Raw genomic sequence first — 21,371 nt, 5'->3', positions numbered from 1 at the left:
CTGTGCCGTGTTTTTCTTTGTAATCCCATCTAGGACTGAATCATTTTCATTCTGACAGTTCGCCTTTGCTTCTGTTGATAATCCCCATAAGGATTTTGAACCTCGTGTCTTTCCTACCTGATGGTTCAGCATCAACTATCTGGAGCTCAGAAAGGATAATCTGGGGAGGATCATACAGCAATAACAGAGCTTCAGCCTGGACTGTTCTTCACGGTCACACAGAGAGACGAACGTGCACTTTGGTCTTTCTCATCTCTCTTCACTAACAGTGTGCGGTAACTGAAAATAAATGTTTCCCGGCTTCTCTCTCTTTCCCAGCTCTTCGACATGGAACTGAAGACTGTTTTACAACTGTGCACAGAACCAGGAAGAAGAACAGAAAATGTCAGAAACAGGCTGTCAAATCAGGAGATTGGTGGACAACTGATTTGGTCCAGATGGAAAATAAAACGGCGAAAGATAAATTGGGAACAAGGTTCTTGCCCCGTAATTTGTTACAGAACTCGCTGCTCCCTTAATCCTCTGACCTCTGAGTTCTCTTCCTGTTGGCTTCCAGGACAATCGATCAACACTCGCTAACATTACACTGTCAGATAAAGTTCAGGGTCTTGGAGGATGAAACAAAATGAGGCCATGACTTATAACATTTTATTTTTCAATGACACATGATGTTTCTCTCTATGAATGGGTGAATCCACGAAAGCACCGCCCCCTAGAGCCTGCTTCCCGGAGCATGCGCGGCTGCAGGAAGCTGAGACGATCATTAGCGCAGCCTCAGGATCAGCAAATATAAACAAACAGGGAGCTCTAATGGCAGGGATTTTACCCAGCCTTCCCCGCGGTGGGAATGCCTTCCAGCAGCTGGAGATCTGAACGCATGCGCGATTCCTCCAGTATTCCGAGCATGCGCAGGCTGAATGATAGTGAATGATAACCCGGGAACAGGCCCAGGTTAACGGCCGCCATCTTTTTCCAGCGGGGAGCAGAGCGCACTCATCTTTCTGACGTAACAATGAAGGGCAGGACGCTGGGTAGTGAGGGTCAGAGGGAGCAGCCCAGGGACATCAGCTGGTTCAGAAGGCAGAGGGGACACTTGTCTTTATTAGCCGAGATGAGGAGATGCGGACGTTGGACTGGGGAGGGCACAGTAAAAAGTCTTACAACACCAGGTTAAAGTCCAACAGGTTTGTTTTGAATCACTAGCTTTCGGAGCACTGCTCCTTCCCCAGGTGATTCCCGAGTCGCCAAAGCATATAATATAAGAGCAGGGAGGTTCTGATCGATCTGTTTGAAACACTTGTTCGGTCACAGCTGGAATATTGTGTGCAGTTCTGGTTGCCACACTATAGGAAGATGTGATTGTACCAGAAAGGGTACAGAGATTCACTGGTATGTTGCCTGAACTGGAATGTTTCAGTTATGAAGAGAGTCTGACTAAATTGGGGTTGTTTTCCCCAGAGGAGAGAAAGCTGAGTGGGGCATAATCGAGGTGTACAATATTTATGAGGGACATAGATAGGGAAGTGCTTGTCCCCATAGTAGAGAGATCAATATCCAGGGGATGTAGATTTAGGTTAGGGGATTTGAGGGAATGTTTTTTTAACCCACAGGCTGGTGGGAATCTGGAAGTCACTACCTGAAAGGGTGCTCGAGGCAGGAACACCCACAACATTTAAGAATCGTTTAGCTGAGCACTTGATCGAGTGGATGTGGAGAGGATGTTTCCACTTGTAGGAAAAACTAGAACCAAAGGGCACAATCTCAGACCAAAGAGACAATCCTTTAAAATAGAGATAAGGAGGAATTTCTTCTGCCAGATGGTGGTGAATCTGTGGAGCCCTTTACCGCAAAAGGCTGTGTAGGCCAAATCACTGAGTGTCTTTAAGACAGAGATAGATAGGTTCTTGATTAATAAGGGGATCTTGGGTTATGGGGAGAAGACAGGAGAGTGGGGATGAGAAAAATATCAGCCATGATTGAATGGCGGAGCAGACTTGATGGGTCAAGTATCCTAATCCTGCTCCTATGGCTTGTGGTCTTGATATGGAATAGCATGCATGACTTTGGACCAAGTCCTAAAACTGGCATTAGTATAGATGGGTGTTTGATGGTCAGCACAGACACAATGGGCGTCTTTTTGTGTAAAACTCTATGATTTCAGCGCAGGAAGGAACAAAAACTGCAGGATGGGGATTTAAAACTTCGGTGCAACAAGTGAGGGAGAAATGGTCCATAGAAACTAGAATTGTTTCTGAATTTCTGTCTGTACTGACAGTGATGATTTTTGTGAAATCCTGATTTGTCTCAGAACTAAAAGGATTCTAACTTCAGGATGACTGTCTCCTTCTGTGCTGTGACTTTGTCTCATTCTATTCTTTTATAACAGGATCTGGAAGCACTCACTCTGGAGTGAAAGAATCCAGTATACTGACTGGAAAGAGGTTTCTCTGGTTGCAAAGCCTGAAAGTGGAGAGAAAACGAACACGTGTTGTGTGTGTGGACAAAGTTTCAGCTGATCATCCAACCTGGAGAGACACCAGGACATCGGCACCATGGAGAAACCGTGGAAATGTGGGGAATGTGGGAAGGGATTTAATTATCCATCCCGACTGGAAATCCATCTTCACAGTCACACTGGGGCTGGCATAATGGAGAAATCCTGGAAGTGAGAGGACTGTGGGAAGGGATTCAATTATCCTTCCCTGCTGGAAATTCACCGACGCAGTCACATGGGAGAGACACCCTGGAAATTTGAGGAATGTAGGAAAGGATTCAATTATCCATCCCTGCTGGAAATTCACCGACGCAGTCACACGGGAGAGAGACCCTGGAAATGTGAGGAATGTAGGAAAGGATTCAATTATCCATCCCTGTTGGAACTTCACCGACGCAGTCACATGGGAGAGACACCCTGGAAATTTGAGGAATGTAGGAAAGGATTCAATTATCCATCCTTGTTGGGAAACCATCGACGCAGTCACACGGGAGAGAGACCCTGGAAATGTGAAGAATGTGGGAAAGGATTCAATTATGCCTGCTTGTTGGAAAACCATTGACAGTCCTACTGGGGAGACAATATGGAAATGTGAGAAATGTGGGAAAGGATTCAATTACCTATCCCTGCTGGAATACCATCACTGCAGCCACACTGGGGGAGGGACCATGCAGAAACTGTACAAATGTGAGGACTGTGGCAAAGGATTTAATTTCATATATCTGCTGGAAATCCATCGATGCAATCACACTCGGGAGAAGCCATTCACCTGTTCTGTGTGTGGGAAGGGATTTATGAAGTCAACCACTCTGCTGAGACACCAGTGAAATCACACTGAGGAGAAGGTCTTCAGCTGCACTGACTGTGGAAAGAGTTTCAGGCAGTTAACCAACCTCACTGAACACTAGCGGGTTCACACCGGGGAGAGGCCATTCAGCTGCCTCGTGCGTGGGAAGCGATTCACTCAGTCCTCCACCCTGCTGGTACACCAACGCACTCGCACTGGGAAGAAACCATTCAGCTGCTCTTACTGTGGGAAGAGGTTCGGGCAGTCTTCCGACCTCACTAGACACCAGCGAATTCACACTGGAGAGACACCATTCATCTGCTCCGTATGTGGGAAGAGATTCACTCATTCATCTGGCCTCTGGTCACACCGGCAAATTCACACCGAGGAGAAGCCATTCAGCTGCACTATCTGTGGAAAGAGCTTCAGACATTCTTTTGTCCTCACTGCACATCAGCGCACTCACACTGGGGAGAGACCATTCATCTGCTCCCAGTGTGGGAAAGGATTCACTCAATGCTCTCATCTGCTGACACACCAGAGAGTTCACACTGGGGAACCTGCTCTGTGAGTGGGAAGGGATTCACTCAGTCACAACACCTACTGTCACCTCAGCAAGTTCACAAGCGACAGCAGTTGTTGAATTCTGCTGTAACTGCTGCTGTTAATTACGTCAAGAATTGGTCATCTGAGAATATTTGGTTTGTTTCTGCTGATATTAAGAATAATTGGCTTGAGTTGAATATTCTGGAGAAGCCACTGATTTTGAGGACCACAGTCTCCCTTTTAAAAAACGTCATCTGTGAATTTTCTGCTTAATTCAAGAACCCATGACAGATACTCCATTCTAATACAATTGTGGGGCAGGATTCTCCGCAGGTGGGATGCTCCCTTTTTGCCGGCGCCCGGGGGTTTCCCGACGGCGTGGGGCTGCCCCACAATGGAAACCCCATTGACCGGCCAGCGTAACAGAGCATCCAGCAGGCATGCTGAAACAGAAATGTGGCACGGCGGGATGGAGAATCCAGCCCATTAACTTCTACTGCAATCTGAAATTGAACTTGGGTAAAAATCTACAATTCAGTTTCTGAAAGGTTCCACTGATTAACGTCTCCAGTTAGAAAGTGCTGATTAATCCTAGCTGAGAATTCTTACTGATTTGCACATTATTCACAGTGACACCTCCGTTGTGAAAATAAATTGTCAAGGAACATGAAGCAAAACAATAAAATATTTTACTGATACAATAAAAGGGGGCTGGTTTAGCACACAGCTAAATCGCTGGCTTTGAAAGCAGACCATAGCAGGCCAGCAACATGGTTCAATTCCCGTACTAGCCTCCCCGGACAGGCGCCAGAATGTGGCGACTAGGGGCTTTTCACAGTAACTTCATTGAAGCCTACTCGTGACAATAAGCGATTTTCATTTTTTTTTTTCATTTTCAGATGTGATGTGAATGGACCATTAAGGGATAGACAGCATAATGCCACAGTTAATGACAGAGAGCAGACAGAAATATTCAACATTCTTGTGATGACTCATTGACATCACAACACCAGGGAGAGACTGTTCCTCTGCCCTGTGTGGGTGGGAAGAGATTCACTGAATCGTCCAGCTTCCAGAAACACCAGCACATTCACAGTGAGGAGAAACCGCAACACTGACTCTGTGTCTGGGAGAAGATTCAATCAGTTATCCAGTCTCTGGATACACCCACGGGTTCACACCAGGGAGAACCTGTTCATCTGCTCCATATATGGGAAAGGATTCACTTGTGTTTCCAGCCTCACTGCCCTTCAAGTTATTCACTGAAAAGAGACATCTTTAAGTGTCCGCACAGTGTGAAAAGTTTTAAATGTGATAAATATCTGATGTAATACCAACTCACACAGGAAGGAAACCATTCATTGCACTGAGTGTGGGAAGGGATTCACTCAGACACACCAGTGAGTTGCCATCTGACTGTATTGGGTGGCCACCAGCTTTGCTGGTCATCAGCACATTGCTGTTTGTGGGGGCTCCCATGCCTTCTGCATTGCAACAGTGAGTCAAATTCAACAGCATTTCATTTTTTAAAGGCTTGGGGACTTCCTGGGATTCGATATATGTATTTTTCAATGTTACCTGACGTACTTCACAAAATTCACGGTGTTTCAGATCAAAAATGTTCAGAGACAGGGAAAGGAGTGTGAGTAGACACCACTTGCTCCAATATCGGAGGTTAGGCTTTGTCCTCTGCACTGACGCTGAACACTGGAACATTTGTTTTGTGCGGATTTCCTTTTTCTTAGTCCTGGGGGGGGGGGGTTGCTGATTGGAGTTTTACAGCCATTTCAGGGCAGTTAATAGTCGACCACATGGAACATTACAGCGCAGTACAGGCCCTTCGGCCCATGATGTTGCACCATCATGTGAAACCCTTCTAAAGTCCCTCTCCACTATTCCCTTATCGACCATATGCCTATCCAATGACTATTTGAATGCGTTTATTGTTGGCGAGTCCACTACTGGTGCAGGCAGGGCATTCCACGCCCTTACTACTCTCTGGTTAGGTGGATTGACCATGTTAAATTGCTCCTTAGTGTCCAAAGATGTACAGGTTAGGTGGGGTTACAGGGATAAGTTGGGGCAGAGGGCTTAGGTAGGGTGCTCCTTCAGAGCATCAATGCAGACTCAATGGGATGTACCTGCATACTAGTTTTCTGAGATTCATGTACAAGGTCACGCAGATCTCTCTGTACTGGAGCACTCTGAAGTTTCTCTCTCAACTTATTCTCTCCAATAAGTTGCCTTTCTATTTTTCACACAAATTGGATAACCTCACACTTAGCCATGTTAAACTCCATCTACCACATTTTGGCCCACTCTCCTTAATCTATCTATATTAGGGCAGCACGGTAGCACAAGTGAATAGCACAGTGGCTTCACAGCACCAGCGTCTCAGGTTCGATTCCCCGCTGGGTCACTGTGCGGAGTCTGCATGTTCGCCTCGTGTCAGCGTGGGTTTCCTCCTGGTGCTCCTGTTTCCTCCCACAGTCCGAAGGTGTGCAGGTTAGGTGGATTGGCCATGATAAATTCCCCTTAGTGACCAAAAAGGTTAGGAGAGGTTATTGGGTTCCGGGAATAGGATGTAATTGAGGGCTTAAGCGGGTTGGTGCAGACTCGATGGGCCGAATAGCCTCCTTCTGCACTGTATGTTCTATGTTCAACGTTCATTTGAAAATGTACTATTTCTTTATTGCAATTTACTATCCCCCTATTTTAGCACCATCTGCAAATTTGGCTCTTGTACCTTCTATCCCGAAATCCAAGTTATTGATGTAGATTGAAAATAGTTGGGGCCCGAGAACTCAATCCTGTGGCACCCTGCTAGTTACATCCAGGGCCGGCTCAAGGCACCGGCAACTCGGGCAGTCGCCCGGGGCGCCATGTGCTAGGGGGCGCCAGACTCGGGTCCCCGGCATGCGCAGTTGGGCCGGTGCCAACCAGCGCATGCGCGGTGGCCGCCCTCCCCCGCTGTGGCCGCCCCCCCCCAGGGCGCCCCCCCCCCCCCCCGGTCCGCCCCCCCCCCCTCGGTCCGCTCCCCCCCTCGGTCTCCCCCCCCCCCTCGGGTCCGCCCCCCCCACCCTCCCCTCGGGTCCGCCCCCCCGCGGGTCCGCCCTCCCCGCGGGTCCGCCCCCCCCCCGCGGGTCCGCCCCGGCCCCGCCCGCCCCCCCAGGCCCCGCCCCGGCCCCCCCCCAGGCCCCGACCCCCACCAGGGCCCCCCAGGCCCTGCCCCGCCCCGCCCGCCCCCCCCAGGCCCCGACCCCCACCAGGGCCCCCCAGGCCCTGCCCCGCCCCCCCCCCCCCCCCCCCCCCCCAAGGGCGCCGAAGTTCAGCTTGCCCGGGGCGCCAGCAACCCTAGGGCCGGCGCTGGTTACATCTTGCCAAACAGAAAATGACCTATTTATCCCAACTGCCTGCCTTCTGCTGGTTAGCCAGTACACTATCCAGGCTAATAAATTACCCTTAATCCCGAGTGATCCTACCGTGTATATTTTATGCTGCACCTTATCAAATGCTCTCTGGAAGTCCAGATATACAACATCCACAAGATCATTATTACCCACATGGCTTGCAACATCTTCAAAGAACTCTAGCAAATTAGTCAAACACGATTTACCCTTCATAAAACCATGCTGACTCACTTGGTCCATCTCTGACACTTCCACTTCTCTTGCTTGACTTCTCTGAATTTGTTTCCACTGATACTCTGACCACCAATATTCATTACAGGCCCACTGACTCCCACAGCTATCTCGGCTACAGCTCCTCATACCATTCTTCCTGTAAGGACTCTTTCCCATTCTCCCAGAATTTCCAACCCTGCTGCATCTGTTCTGATGATGCCTCTTTTGAAAATGGTGCTGCTGACATGTCTGCATTGTCCTTAGCTAAGATGTTCCCCCAAACCCATCTACTATGGTTGACAGGATACTCAACTTTGTCTGACCCATCTACCAGATCTGTGCCCTCATCCCTTCCCTCCCCTCCCATAAACATGACAGTGTCCCTCTTGTCCTCAATTTCCACCCCACCAGCCTCCACCTTCAAAGGATCATCCTCCACCACTTTCACCATTGCAGCACCATGCTAACACTAAACACATCTTCTCCTCACCCCTGTCAGCATTCCACAGGCACCGCTCCATCTGTGACATCAGGTCCACTCCTCCCATTAGGCCAACTCCCCATCTCCTTCCCATGTCACCTTCCTTTACAATCGCACAGGGAGTAACTTCTGCCCCTTTACATCCTCCTTCCTCACCTTTCAAGACCCCAAACACTTGCACTTCCTTCACTTGGGTTTATTGTATTTGCTGCTCCAGATGCATTTCGTTTCAAGCTTGACCGAAGTTGCTGTCGTCAGTCGTACCAGGAAAGGTCCACTCCAGCGTTGTCCTAGATTCTTTCTGTCCCAATTTTTCACCAATACGTAATCTCCGGGTTTGATTACTGGATATCGAAGGACGGCTGTCCCTGTTGTCCCTGGGAGATGCGCCTGTTTCACCTGTGAGTGGAGAAACCTCAGAGAAAGTGTTAATTGCTTTAAATAGTTCTGCATTTGTTCACCCATCACATGGAGGTCGACGCCCTCCAAGGGTTTTTCGTTGGCATCCCAGGGAGTCCTCCTTGGCCGACCATAGACTATCTCTGCAGCTGACAGTCCAGTCCGCGAATGTGGAATCACCCGCATGTGAAACAGCGCCAAGGGTAATACCTTTAGCTAATTTAACCCAATTTCTTCAGTCAATTTAGATAATTTTTCTTTTAAAGTCCCGTTGGCTCTTTCCATTATTCCTGCTGCCTGCGGGTGATCCGCGCAGTGCAATTGCTGTTTGATTGCGAGTGCTTCGCACAGTTCAGTATTGATTCGAGGCACAAAATGTGGTCCGTTGTCTGAGCTCACCATTTTGGGTACCCCAAAGCGAGGAATAACTTCTGTTAACAACAACTTCACCACTGTATGCGCAGTACAATTTGTGGTGGGAAAGGCTTCAATCCATTTACTAAACACATTGATTAATGCTAAACAATATTTGTAGCACTGTACTGTAACTTAATAAAATCAAGCTGTATACAAGCAAAAGGGCCATCTGGCAAGGGAGTGGTTCCTGGAGAGCATTTAATACCTTTACCCTTATTATGTTTCATGAAAATGAGGCATCGATCCAGCCACGTTTGCGCTGCTGTATTCAAATCTGGGTGCCACCATGTTTTCAGGAGCAGCTGTACCATTCCCTCCTTGCCATTGGGGAAGGTTTGCTTTGCTGTAAGGATCAGCATGTCGGCGTATTGCGGCTGCCAGAAATCCGAAGGATTTGGCACTGTAGCCTTCATTGACAGTAAGGGTCACGTGGGGTGATACGAGTCCGGACTGATGCCACAGGCCATGGGTTACCTCAACAAGAAAGGCAGAACTTTCCTTTCCCTCAGCCATGCCGACAAAGGAAACGGATTGTAGAGACCCCGGGGCTTCTTGGTAAATGCTCTCCAATTTAGTTGAGCATCCCGTATGATCGTAGCATAGAGTCACATATGGATGAGGAATATTTAAGGGAGGTGAAAAGCGGGAAGGATCAAAATCGACCGACCACCACTGTGGGGCAGTGAAAAGTGGAAAGTTCCAAAGTTGGGCTTGTGGGATAGGTGAGATGGCTGTGCCATTATCGAGGCAAACTATCTCCACCTGTAAGGGACACAGCAAGTCACGCCCTGCGAGGTTAACGCCGAGGACCCGGGTAACCGTGAAAGGAATGCAACATTCCTGGCCCTCGGCTTCGTAAGTGGGTAAATAGCACCTTTCCCCCATAAAACCAGCAAATTCCACATGGTTATCAGAAAGGGGACATCTATGCTTCAGAACTAATGTCCAATCCAATGTAGAATAAGTAGCACCCGTGTCAATCAAAAAGGAGATGGGCACGCCTTCTATGTAAATCGTAGCTGTGGGCTCGTCAGAGTGGTCCGCTGAAAGGACCGGAAAGTTCGATCGGGCTAGTCAATAGGGGTTAGAGGCAGTGAAGGGTGTCTGCCGACAGGGTGAAATCTACCTTGTCGTCGGGGTGATGGGCAATCCCTAGCGTAGTGGCCTGGCCATGGGCAGTTGAAGCAAGTGACATTGTATTTTGCTGGAGGACGGCGCGGAGGAGCGCTGTCGAAATCCTCCATGTGTGCAGTAGGAGCCTGCGGACGGTAACCGAATTCAGGAGGATCAGCGCAGTCTGGACGATAGTAACGCAAATCTGTCTGAGAGTTTTGACCTTTAGGATGTCTTCTTTGAGAGGGACGTTGGACAAATTCGGATTTAATTCTCGGCATATTGTCTTAATAACGGGTCTCCTGGTTGCGGCCATAGCTCCAGTAATAAGAAACAGCTCGTTTCATTTGAGATTTTGAATTATTAGACCAGTCCATATTATTAATTTTAATACTGGATGCTACCCGGTCAGGCAATACCTGCATTAGTAGAGCGTTAAATTGGGGAGACTGATTTCCTGCATTGAAAGCAAGGTCACCAGAGTAAAAAGAGTGTATACGCTGCAGAAGCAGTCAAAAAAGTCTGGACCATCTTCCTTAGTCGTAGGGGTACACTCCAGAAGCTTGGCGATATCAAGGGATTTACGGAGAGCCCGTTTTGGAGCCGGGAACATTAAGGTACGCTGATCGTCCTCAGTTTGGTGCTGCGCGCTGAAGGCCGTCCACGTGTCACCATGAAGTCCTAATTCATTTTTCCACTTCTCCCCTATTTCAGGGGGAAGTGATGAATGAATCAGTGAATGTTGATCACGTGCGGTAGCACCGTACATGGTAGCACCGTCGTCTCAAAAATTCAATGAACCCTTCTGGGTCAGTTTTGCAGGAGGGACACTGGGACATGATTAAACAAAGCTCCTGAGGTTTAAAAGCCTGCCAAACCTCTATGAATGGCTCGTCATTGTCACCCGCATGTGGGCTGATGACGCTCCTAATGGGATAATTTGTGGGAGGTGGTGGTGGCAGGAAAGGCTCCTCCTCCGTAGGTTGAAGTGACAAATCACGAAGAGCCTGATTGACAGAGGTGAAAGGCTGTTCCATATTTAGGAGTTGAGTTTGCGAACGAGTGGGTGATGCGACGGGAGATGTCGCAGCGGGAATTTCATTGGCGGAGGGTCCGTAAGGGGGAGGCTGTACTTGGGGCGGTTGCTCTGACGGAGCGGGGAGTGCGGGACATAGGGGAGGTCTAGGGGTCAACTCCTCCTCTTCCCCAGTGTCGCCTGAAAAGGGAAACATCGGCATGCCAGAGCAACTGGAAGGATCCTCCGTTCGTTTAACCCGTGGGCTAGCCCAACTTGCCTCGTGGTAGGAGGTCTCTTATTGCCGAATTGCTGTTAGTGTTTTCATGTTTTCTATCCCAAAGCTCACATTCCAATTTTAAAGTTTCCCAATTTTTTACTTTACCGTGCACACACTCATCAATCCCTTTTCTGCGGGCGTTATCCCTCCAACTCATCAAGAGTGATTGCTCGTGGCGTTTAGTGGACTGTTTCTTTCATTCTGAAATTAAAGCTTTCCATTTGAAGGCTGTGTTTTTTTCCCAAATCGCTTTTTCTGCAGCAATGCAGTTGTCAAAGTTCTAAGTGCCACCTAGTGGCCAGATATCATTACCTAATTTATTGTTTAGAGCTGATAATCTACGGAAATTACGTTCTTGAGAAGGGGTTTCTGAACACATAAAGAACAGAGGAGAATTGCCCCAAGTGTTGTCTAAAGTTTGTCCCATAACGTCAGTGTATTATGCCCCTGGCAAAAAATGTTTCAAATAATTCCTTTTTGCAAAATCACAAGGTCCCTGTAAATGGGCTGGAATTGTTATCAGGAGAAAGAGACCCAAATGAACATGGTTCAATCCTGAATGCGAGGAACAGTAAAATCCAGTCACTGTGGTTACTTGTGACCTCGTTCGTGTTTCCGCAGGGAGGATGACTGAGTGAATCCCTTCCCACACTGGGAGCAGGTGAATGGTCTCTCTGTCGTGTGAACTCGCTGGTGTGTCTGCAGGTTGGATGACTGAGTGAATCTCTTCCCACACTTGTCGCAGGTGAATGGCCTCTCCCCATTGTGAATTTGCTGATGTACAGTGAGGTTCGATGAGTGTCTGAACCCAGTCCCACAGTGAGAGCACATGAACGGTCTCTCATCAGTGTGAACACGTTGATGTCTCATCAGATCCCCAGAACGTTTATAGCTCTTCCCACAGTCAGGACATTGAAACGGTCTCTCATCAGTGTGAACTCGCTGGTGACTCAGCAGTTGGGATGACTGAGTGAATCCCTTCCCACACTCGGAGCAGGTGAATGGTCTCTCCCCAGTGTGAACTCGCTGGTGTGTGGACAGAGCAGATGGCCAAGTGAATCCCTTCCCACACTCTGAGCAGGTGAACGGTCTCTCCCCAGTGTGATTTCGCTGATGTGTCAGCAAGTTGGTTGACTGAATGAATCCCTTCCCACACTCGGAGCAGGTAAATGGTCTCTCTCTAGTGTGAATTCGCTGATGTACAGTGAGTTCAGATGATCGTCTGAACCCAGTCCCGCAGTGAGAGCACCTAAACGGTCTCTCGTCAGTGTGAACACGTTGATGGCACATCAGTTCCCCAGAACTTTTATAGCACTTCCCGCAGTCTGGACATTGAAACGGTCTCTCATCAGTGTGAACTCGCTGGTGACTCAGCAGGTGGGATGAATGAATAAATCCCTTCCCACACTTGGAGCAGGTGAATGGTCTCTCCCCAGTGTGACTGCGTCGATGTGTTTCCAGCTTGGATGGGACAGTGAATCCTTTCCCACAGTCCGCACATTTCCATGGTTTCTCCTCAGTGTGAGTGCATTTGTGGCTTGTGAGGCTTGATGATCGAGTGAATCCTCGTCCACACTCACAATACGTGTACGGTTTCTCCCCACTGGGAACGATGCTTTTTGCTTCCATGCTGAATGATATTCCGATGATATTCAGGATATGATAAATTGAGGGCTCTGTCAGATCCTGATGTGATGCTTGGTCTGGGTTTCCGGACTTTGGGGCCTCCGCTTCGAACACCCTGTGAAACTGATTGAAAACAGAAAATAGGGAGTGAGAGAGAACCCACAAAACACAAAGGCAGGTTGTGAAATTGAGCTGAATGAATCTGGTCATTTGTGGGACCGGCTCTGGGAAAAAGTGACCATTTAAACTTCTGGATTGTCAGAAAAACCCAACTGGCCTCTTTGGGAGGCGAGAGAAAGTGGTGAAGAGGGATTTTGTTTATCTACAAGACTTAGAGAGTAGTTGGCAAAGCAAATTTGATCTTGAGCTTCATAAACAGTAATATTGATACCAAAACTATGCTCCTGGTGGCACAGTGATTAGCACTGCTGCCTCACAGCGCTAGGGACCCGGGTTCAATTCCGGCCTTGGTGACTGTGGAGTTTTCACTTTCTCCCTGTGTCTGTGTGGGTTTCCACCCGGTGCTCAGGTTTCCTCCAACAGTCCAAAGAAGGGAAAGTTAGGTGGATTGGCCTTGATAAATTACCCCTTAGTGTCCAGGGATGAGCAGGTTAGGTGGGGCTATGGGCTTACAGGAACAGGGTAGGGGTGTGGGCCTAGACAGGGTGCCCTTTCAGAGTTGGTGCAGACTCGATGGGCTGAATGGCCTCCTTCTGCACTGTCGGAATGTTATGGTTCTAATTCTATTCTATGAATCTTTATAAAGCTCTGGTCGCCACTCTTCAGGAAGGATGTGAAGGTTCTTGGAGAAGGTGCAGAGCAGATTTACCAGAATGGTTCCAGCAAAGGAGGTTGAGGGGAGATTTGATTCAGGGACACAAGATTATGTCAGATTTCCATCGGGTGAACAAAGAAACTCTGTTTCCATTCACTGATTGTACAAGCAGCCGAGACACAGATTTAAAGTTTTGGGTAAAACCTGGATTGAACTATATAAGATCCTGAGGGGTCTTGACAGGGTGGATGTGGAGAGGATGTTCCCTCGTGTGGAAGAATCTGGAACAAGGAGGTCACTGTTGCAAAGTGAGGGGTCACCCATTTCAGATGGGGATAAGGATTTTTTTTCCTCTTGAGGGTTGAAAGACAGGGGGTGGCATAGTGCTTAGCACTGCTGCCTCACAGCACCAGGGACCCAGGTTCACGTCCGACCCTGGGTGACTGTGTGGAGTTTGCACGTTCTCCTCGTGTCTGTGTGGGTTTCCTCCGGGTGCTCCGGTTTCCTCCTACAGTTCAAAGATTTGCAGGTTAGGTGCTAAATTGCCCCTTCATCTCCAAGGATGTGCAAATTGGGTGGGATATGTGGATGGGGGAGGGTGGGATGGGGAGGGGTGTTTTTTGGAAGGTTGGTGCTAACTTGGGCTCCTTCTGCACCGTCGGGATTCTATGACTTAGAACTTGCATCCTTAAAATGCAGTGGAAGTCAAGCCTTTGAAAATTTTTAAGGCAGAGATGGATAGATTCTCGATAAGCAAGGGGGTGAAAGGTTATCGGGGTCGGCAGGAATGTGGAGTTGAGGTTAAAATTATTGTATGATGGAGCAGGCTCGAGGGGCCGACTCCTAGTTTGTGTGTAAGGGGCAGGCTCGAGTGGCCGACTCCTAGTTTGTGTGTAAGGAGCAGGCTCGAGGGGCCGACTCCTAGTTTGTGTGTAAGGAGCAGGCTCGAGGGACCGACTCCTAGTTTGTATGTAAGGAGCAGGCTCGAGGGACCGACTCCTAGTTTGTGTGTAAGGAGCAGGCTCGAGGGGCCGACTCGTAGTTTGTGTGTAAGGAGCAGGCTCGAGGGGCCGACTCCTAGTTTGTGTGTAAGGAGCAGGCTCGAAGGACCGACTCCTAGTTTGTGTGTAAGGAGCAGGCTCGAGGGGACGACTCCTAGTTTGTGTGTAAGGAGCAGACTCGAGGGGCCGACTCCTAGTCTGTGTGTAAGGAGCAGGCTCGAGGGGCCGACTCCTAGTTTGTGTGTAAGGAGCAGGCTCGAGGGGCCGACTCCTAGTTTGTGTGTTAGGAGGAGGCTCGAGGGGCCGGCTCCTAGTTTGTGTGTAAGGAGCAGGCTCGAGGGGCCGACTCCTAGTTAGTATGTAAGGAGCAAGCTCAAGGGGCCGAGTGGCCTGCTCCTAGTTTGTATGTAAGCATGCAGGTACAGCAGGCGGTAAAGAAGGCAAATGGTTTGCTGGCCTTCATAGCAAGAGGATTTGAGTCGAGGAGCAGGGATGTCTTGCAATTATACAGGGCCTTGTGGAGGCCACAGCTGGAATATTGTGTGCCGTATTAGTCTCCTTATCTGAGGAAAGATGATCCAGCTAAAGAGGAATTGCAGCAAAGGTTTACCAGACTGATTCCTGGGATAGGAGGGTCTGATGTATGAGAGATTGAATCGGTCAGGATTGTATTTACTGGAGTTCAGAAGAATGAGGGGGGATCTCGTAGAAACCTATAAAATGTGGGCTGCACGATGGTGCAGTGGTTAGCACGGTTGCCTCATGTCGCCAATGACCTAGGTTCGATCCCGGCCCTGGGTCACTGTCCGTGCGGAGTTTGCACTTTCTCCCTGTGTCTGTTTGGGTCTCACCCCCACAACCCAAAGATGTGCAGGGCAGGTAGATTTGCCATGTGAAAATTACCCCTTAATTGGGGAAAAACAGAATTGGGCGCTTTAAATTTATATTTAAAAAAAGAAACCTATAAAATTCTAACAGTGCTAGACAGAGTAGATTCAGCAAGGATGTTCCCAATGGTGGGTGTGTCCAGAACCCAGGGTCACAGTCTGAAGATACGGGATTTTTTGAGGACATTACCAGTGCAGTAGATAACGGGGAGCCGATGGATGTGGTATATCTGGATTTCCAGAAAGCCTTTGACAAGGTGCCACACAAAAGGTTGCTGCATAAGATAAAGATGCATGGCATTAAGGGTAAAGTAGTAGCATGGATAGAGGATTGGTTAATTAATAGAAAGCAAAGAGTTGGGATAAATGGGTGTTTCTCTGGTTGGCAATCAGTAGCTAGTGGTGTCCCTCAGGGATCCGTGTTGGGCCCACAATTGTTCACAATTTACATTGATGATTTGGAGTTGGGGACCAAGGGCAATGTGTCCAAGTTTGCAGATGACACTAAGATGAGTGGTAAAGCGAAAAGTGCAGAGGATACTGGAAGTCTGCAGAGGGATTTGGATAGGTTAAGTGAATGGGCTCGGGTCTGGCAGATGGAATACAATGTTGACAAATGTGAGGTTATCCATTTTGGTAGGAATAACAGCAAACGGGATTATTATTTAAACGATAAAATATTAAAGCATGCCGCTGTTCAGAGAGACTTGGGTGTGCTAGTGCATGAGTCACAGAAGGTTGGTTTACAAGTGCAACAGGTGATTAAGAAGGCAAATGGAATTTTGTCCTTCATTGCTAGAGGGATGGAGTTTAAGACTAGGGAGGTTATGTTGCAATTGTATAAGGTGTTAGTGCGGCCACACCTGGAGTATTGTGTTCAGTTTTGGTCTCCTTACTTGAGAAAGGACGTACTGGCGCTGGAGGGTGTGCAGAGGAGATTCACTAGGTTAATCCCAGAGCTGAAGGGGTTGGATTATGAGGAGAGGTTGAGTAGACTGGGACTGTACTCGTTGGAATTTAGAAGGATGAGGGGGGATCTTATAGAAACATTTAAAATTATGAAGGGAATAGATAGGATAGATGCGGGCAGGTTGTTTCCACTGGCGGGTGACAGCAGAACTAGGGGGCATAGCCTCAAAATAAGGGGAAGTAGATTTAGAACTGAGTTTAGGAGGAACTTCTTCACCCAAAGGGTTGTGAATCTATGGAATTCCTTGCCCAGTGAAGCAGTTGAGGCTCCTTCATTAGATGTTTTTAAGGTAAAGATAGATAGTTTTTTGAAGAATAAAGGGATTAAGGGTTATGGTGTTCGGGCCGGAAAGTGGAGCTGAGTCCACAAAAGATCAGCCATGATCTCATTGAATGGCGGAGCAGGCTCGAGGGGCCAGATGGCCTACTCCTGCTCCTAGTTCTTATGTTCTTATGATAGCACGAGCAGCACAAGTGGTTAGCTGTGGCTTCACAGCGCCAGGGTCGCAGGTTCGATTCCCCGCTGAGTCACTGTCTGTGCGGAGTCTGCACGTTCTCCCTGTGTCTGCATGGGTTTCCTCCGGATGCTCCGACTTCCTCCCACAGTCCAAAGATGTGCATGTTAGGTGGATTGGCCATGCTAAATTGCCCTCAGTGTAAAAAGGTTAGATGGGGTTATTGGGTTACTGGGATAGGGTGGAAGTGAGGACTTAAGTGGGTCGGTGCAGACTCGATGGGCCGAATTGCTTCCTTCTGCACTGTATGTTCTGTGTTCTATGACAGACCATTTAGGACAGAGGTAAGGAGAAATTTCTTCACCCAGGGAGTGGTGAACCTGTGGAACTCGTCGCCACAGGAAGAACTGAGACCAAAACATTTCATGTTTTCAAGAAGTAGTTAGATACAGCACTTAGGGTGAAGGGGATCAAAGAATATGGGGAAAGCGGGATTAGGGTATTGAGCCTAATCAGCTCCGATCGTAATGAATGGTGGAGCAGGCTCCAAGGGCCAAATGGCCTCCTGCTTCTATTTTCTACGTTGCTCGGTATTGATGCATGTAAATGGTCCAGGAGGTATGAGGAAGAATGTTTTTACACAGCCAGTGGCAATGACCTGAACCTTGCTGCCTCTGACGGAGTTTAGAAATAGACACCAGCAAATCATTTTTTTTAATTGGATAGAAATCTGAGAGAAATAAAGCTGTCGGGATGCAGAGATAGAGGAGAATTAGACTGACTGGATTGCTCCAGATAATAATAGTAATCTTTATTAGTCTCAGAAGTAGGCTTACGTTAACTCTGCAATGAAATTCCTGTGAAAAGCCACTAGTCGCCACATTCCGGCGCCTGTTTGTGTACACTGAGGGAGAATTCAGCATGTCCAATTCACCTAGCAAGCACATCTTCTGGGACTTAGATATATTTACAAGGAACATACAGTGCAGAAGGAGGCCATTCGGCCCATCGAGTCTGCACCGATCCACTTAAGCCCTTACTTCCCCCCCATCCCCATAACCCAGTAACCCCTTCAAACTTTTTTTCATCACTAAGGGCAATTTATCATGGCCAATCCACCTAACCCGCACATCTTTGGACTGTGGGAGGAAACCAGAGCACCCGGAGGAAACCCGGGTGACCCAAGCAGGGAATCGAACACGGGTCCATGACGCTGTGAAGCAGCAGTGCTAACCACTATGCTACCATGCCGATTAGAGAGCTGGCATGGACTCAATGGACCAAATGCTTTTCTCTGTCCCATAATGACAGATTTTTTCGTGCAATCTAGTTTCGTAATTTAACCCCGGGGGGTTCAGATATCACTCAGGTAAATCTGTGCTACACTCCCTCTGAGGCCATTCTATCCTTCCTCAGGTTTGTTGCCCAGAACTGAACACAGTTCTCCAGGTTTGGTCTAACCAGGGTTTGTGAATCTCGGGGCTTTTCCAGTCACACTGAGACCCGAAATCTTCCCTCACAGACAGAACAGACAAACCTTTTACCTTCCACACCCAGATGCTGCAGATATTCAGGTTCTGATTAATTGAGTGACTCTGTCAGATCGCGATGTGACGTTTGGTTTGCGTTTCCCGTCTGTTAAACCTTCACTTCCAGTATCCTGTAAATTTACAGAAACCTCACTGTCAGTTTAAGATAGAAATTCACAACATTTTTCTCCTCATCAACTTTGATTAAATGTATTCCTGGAGGTTTGATCAAATGACCTCCGGCCTATCCTCCAGCCATTAATCGGTCAACACGTCCATCCTTGTGACACACTGCCTTCCTCGGCCAATTGGGAAGCAAAAGGACTCATTACCTTACAGGAGAGTGTCTGACTGTCAGCCAAACAACCTTTATCCCATTTTCAATATTTTTATATCCGCTGAAGAGAAATGTTCAAAAAAACATTTTTTACCGTCCTAATCATTTTCCAAAGATGCAAAAATATTTTCCACTGTCCTAATGATTTCCTAGTTATCTATCTCACCAAGGCAGAAGGTAAAATTTGAATTCATTGCAAGTCTACTGATGAGCATGAAACCATTGTCGATTGTTGCAAAGACCCATCTGGTTCACTCCTGAACCTTCAGTGAAGGAAATCTTCTATCCTTACCTGGTCTGGCCTACATGTGACTCCAGATCCAGTCAGCTGGTTGACTCTTAAAATGCTCTCTGAGATGCACTCAGTTCAGGGGCAATTAGGGCTTGGCAGTGAATTCTGGCTCAACCAGCGACACCCACATCCCGTGAATGAAGAGAAAAGAAAATCTGCCGTCCTTACCTGGTCTGGCCGACACGATTCCAAACCACAGCAATGTGGTTGACTCTTTAAATGCCCTCCGAGATGGCCAAGCAAGCCACTCGGTTCAAGGAAAATTAGGGATGGGCAATAAATATTGGACCAGCCAGTGACTCCTACAAATGATTAAAATAAAATCCGGGGGCAGCACAGTGGGCTATCCTTGATGCCTCACGGCGCTGAGGACCCAGGTTCAATCCTGTCCGTGTGGCGTTTGCACATTCTACCCGTGTTTGCGTGGGTTTCCCCCCCCCCACATCCCAAAGATGTGGAGGTTAGGTGGATTGGCCACACTAAATTGCCCCTTAATTGTATAAAATTAATTAGATACTCTAAATTTATGAAAAAAAATAAAATCCTGGAGACTCCAGTCAGTCAATCCAGGAGAGTTGGCATCTGCGCCCTGCGGTACCTTGTCCTCTGTAAAGATGGCGGCCGGTAACTCGGGCCTGTTACTGATCAGCTCTCAGTCTATAGAGAAACTACCAAAGCCATAGCATTCACCAGTTCTAAGGATGTGGAGATGCCGGCATTGGACTGGGGTGTAAGAAGTCTGACACCAGGTTAATGTCCAATAGGTTTGTTTCAAACACGAGCCTTCGGAGCACTGCTCCTTCCTCAGGTGAATGGAGAGGTGTGTAGGTATGTACCTTTCCATTCACCTGAGGAAGAAGCAGTGCTCCGAAAGCTCGTGTTTGAAACAAACCTGTTGGACTTTAACCAGCTCTATGAAAAAATGAAAATGAAAATCGCTTATTGTCACGAGTAGGCTTCAATGAAGTTACTGTGAAAAGCCCCTAGTCGCCACATTCCGGCACCTGTCCGGGGAGGCTGGTACGGGAGGCTGGTCTAAGGACACACCTTAGCTCCCTTTCCAATCTGAAAGCAGCCGGAGCTGGATTTACATTCCCCTTAATTCATAATTGCTGGGTGATAATCCTGTACTTCCTTACCTCACACCACTGTGACAGCACCTTCACTACACAGACTGCAGCAACTGACCAAACATCACTTCCCAGTTATTCCTGAAGGCACCGCCTTCCCAACCTGGCCCCTTGCCTGAGGTGTGGTGATCCTCAGGTCACATCACCGCCGGTCAGCTCACTCTCCCGGGACCAGGCCCTGCGTCAACAGCCGCCTGCTTGGGGAAGCAGAGCGCATGCGCTGGCGTCTTCGTGATGCAACAGCGGGGCCTGAAGTTTTCTGTTCCCAGCCGGGTCCTAGTGCCCATCTGTCAAAACATTGCGACAGGTTTTTTAAATGTCTCACCCACTCCCAGGCTGCAGCTGATGTTTGTGGCCTGGAGGTGAATATGGATCACGCACACATTCAGTGTGAGAGGCTGCAGCCTCTGTATAGCTACCTGATGGGGGTTATACAGCGTTTGATTACATTTCGTGGTCCTTTCCAGTCCATTATCAGGATGTTTGTGTGATATTTTCTTACCCTCAGCTTGATATTTCTTTATTTAAATTACATTTCAGCAGCAAGCTTACTGGTGATTTTTAAAGGAAAGAACGTTATTTATTATCATACTATTTTATGGATGTTTGAACATCTCAGTCTCTCTTCTCTTTCACACTCACTGACACATGCACAGAAATTAGGTACAGATCAAGTTGACGCTGTTATGATGAAAATGGAATGTAGACTGCAATCTTTATCTCGCTGCGGGCCAGTTGTCCTCTTGTTGAGCTGATCCTTTAGTTGGAGAGAAGCGTTTTTAGAAACAAATAATTCTCACGAGGCTCTGAAGCTTCTTGTAGGTGAATAGCCAGGAGGTTGGTTCTCAGGTGGGCTTCGAAGCTGGAATAAGGTCAGTCCTGTGGCTGCACTGGGAGACATTCAGCTCTGCTGGTTCAGCTGGTTCCTGGTGCTTCAGATGCTTCTCACACACACATTTGTTTTGTTCAGGGTATATTACACTGCATCCCTGACAATTAACTGCAGGGTTAAAACTCTGAGACCCAGAACACCCCGATGCAATAGCAGTTTACGATGCTCACTCACGCTTATCTCTGTCCCAATTCAAGTTCATTCTCTTGTGTTCAATATGGCACTTGGAGACCAACAGTCCAGAGATTTCATATTCCTCAAAAGCTGGTTCATCCTGACACAACGAGACATTTAAACTTCACAGGTGGCTGCAAAGTTTCCTT

General features: G+C 48.0%; 1 protein-coding gene and 1 long non-coding RNA gene across 2 annotated transcripts in view; one reads left to right on the top strand and one right to left on the bottom strand.

The window, feature by feature from the left end:
- LOC119960840 (zinc finger protein 208-like) overlaps positions 1–12,595 on the bottom strand; it is a gene marked incomplete at its 5' end in the record, with an annotated part of 136,440 nt that extends 123,845 nt beyond the window's left edge. The window contains one exon of the mRNA XM_038788428.1: positions 11,787–12,595. Coding sequence (XP_038644356.1) covers positions 11,787–12,595 — 809 coding nt within the window. The remainder of the gene's footprint in view (positions 1–11,786) is intronic.
- On the top strand, positions 941–4,526 carry LOC119960857. The gene is made up of 2 exons (XR_005459536.1): positions 941–1,184; positions 2,387–4,526. It is a non-coding gene; the product is annotated as an uncharacterized LOC119960857 (long non-coding RNA).
- Positions 12,596–21,371: the final 8,776 nt, after the last annotated feature.

This window comes from Scyliorhinus canicula, unplaced genomic scaffold, assembly GCF_902713615.1.
Source record: "Scyliorhinus canicula unplaced genomic scaffold, sScyCan1.1, whole genome shotgun sequence".
Lineage (NCBI taxonomy): Eukaryota > Metazoa > Chordata > Chondrichthyes > Carcharhiniformes > Scyliorhinidae > Scyliorhinus > Scyliorhinus canicula.
Note: the sequence above shows the minus strand (reverse complement) of the source record. Positions and strands in the feature narration are given on the sequence as shown.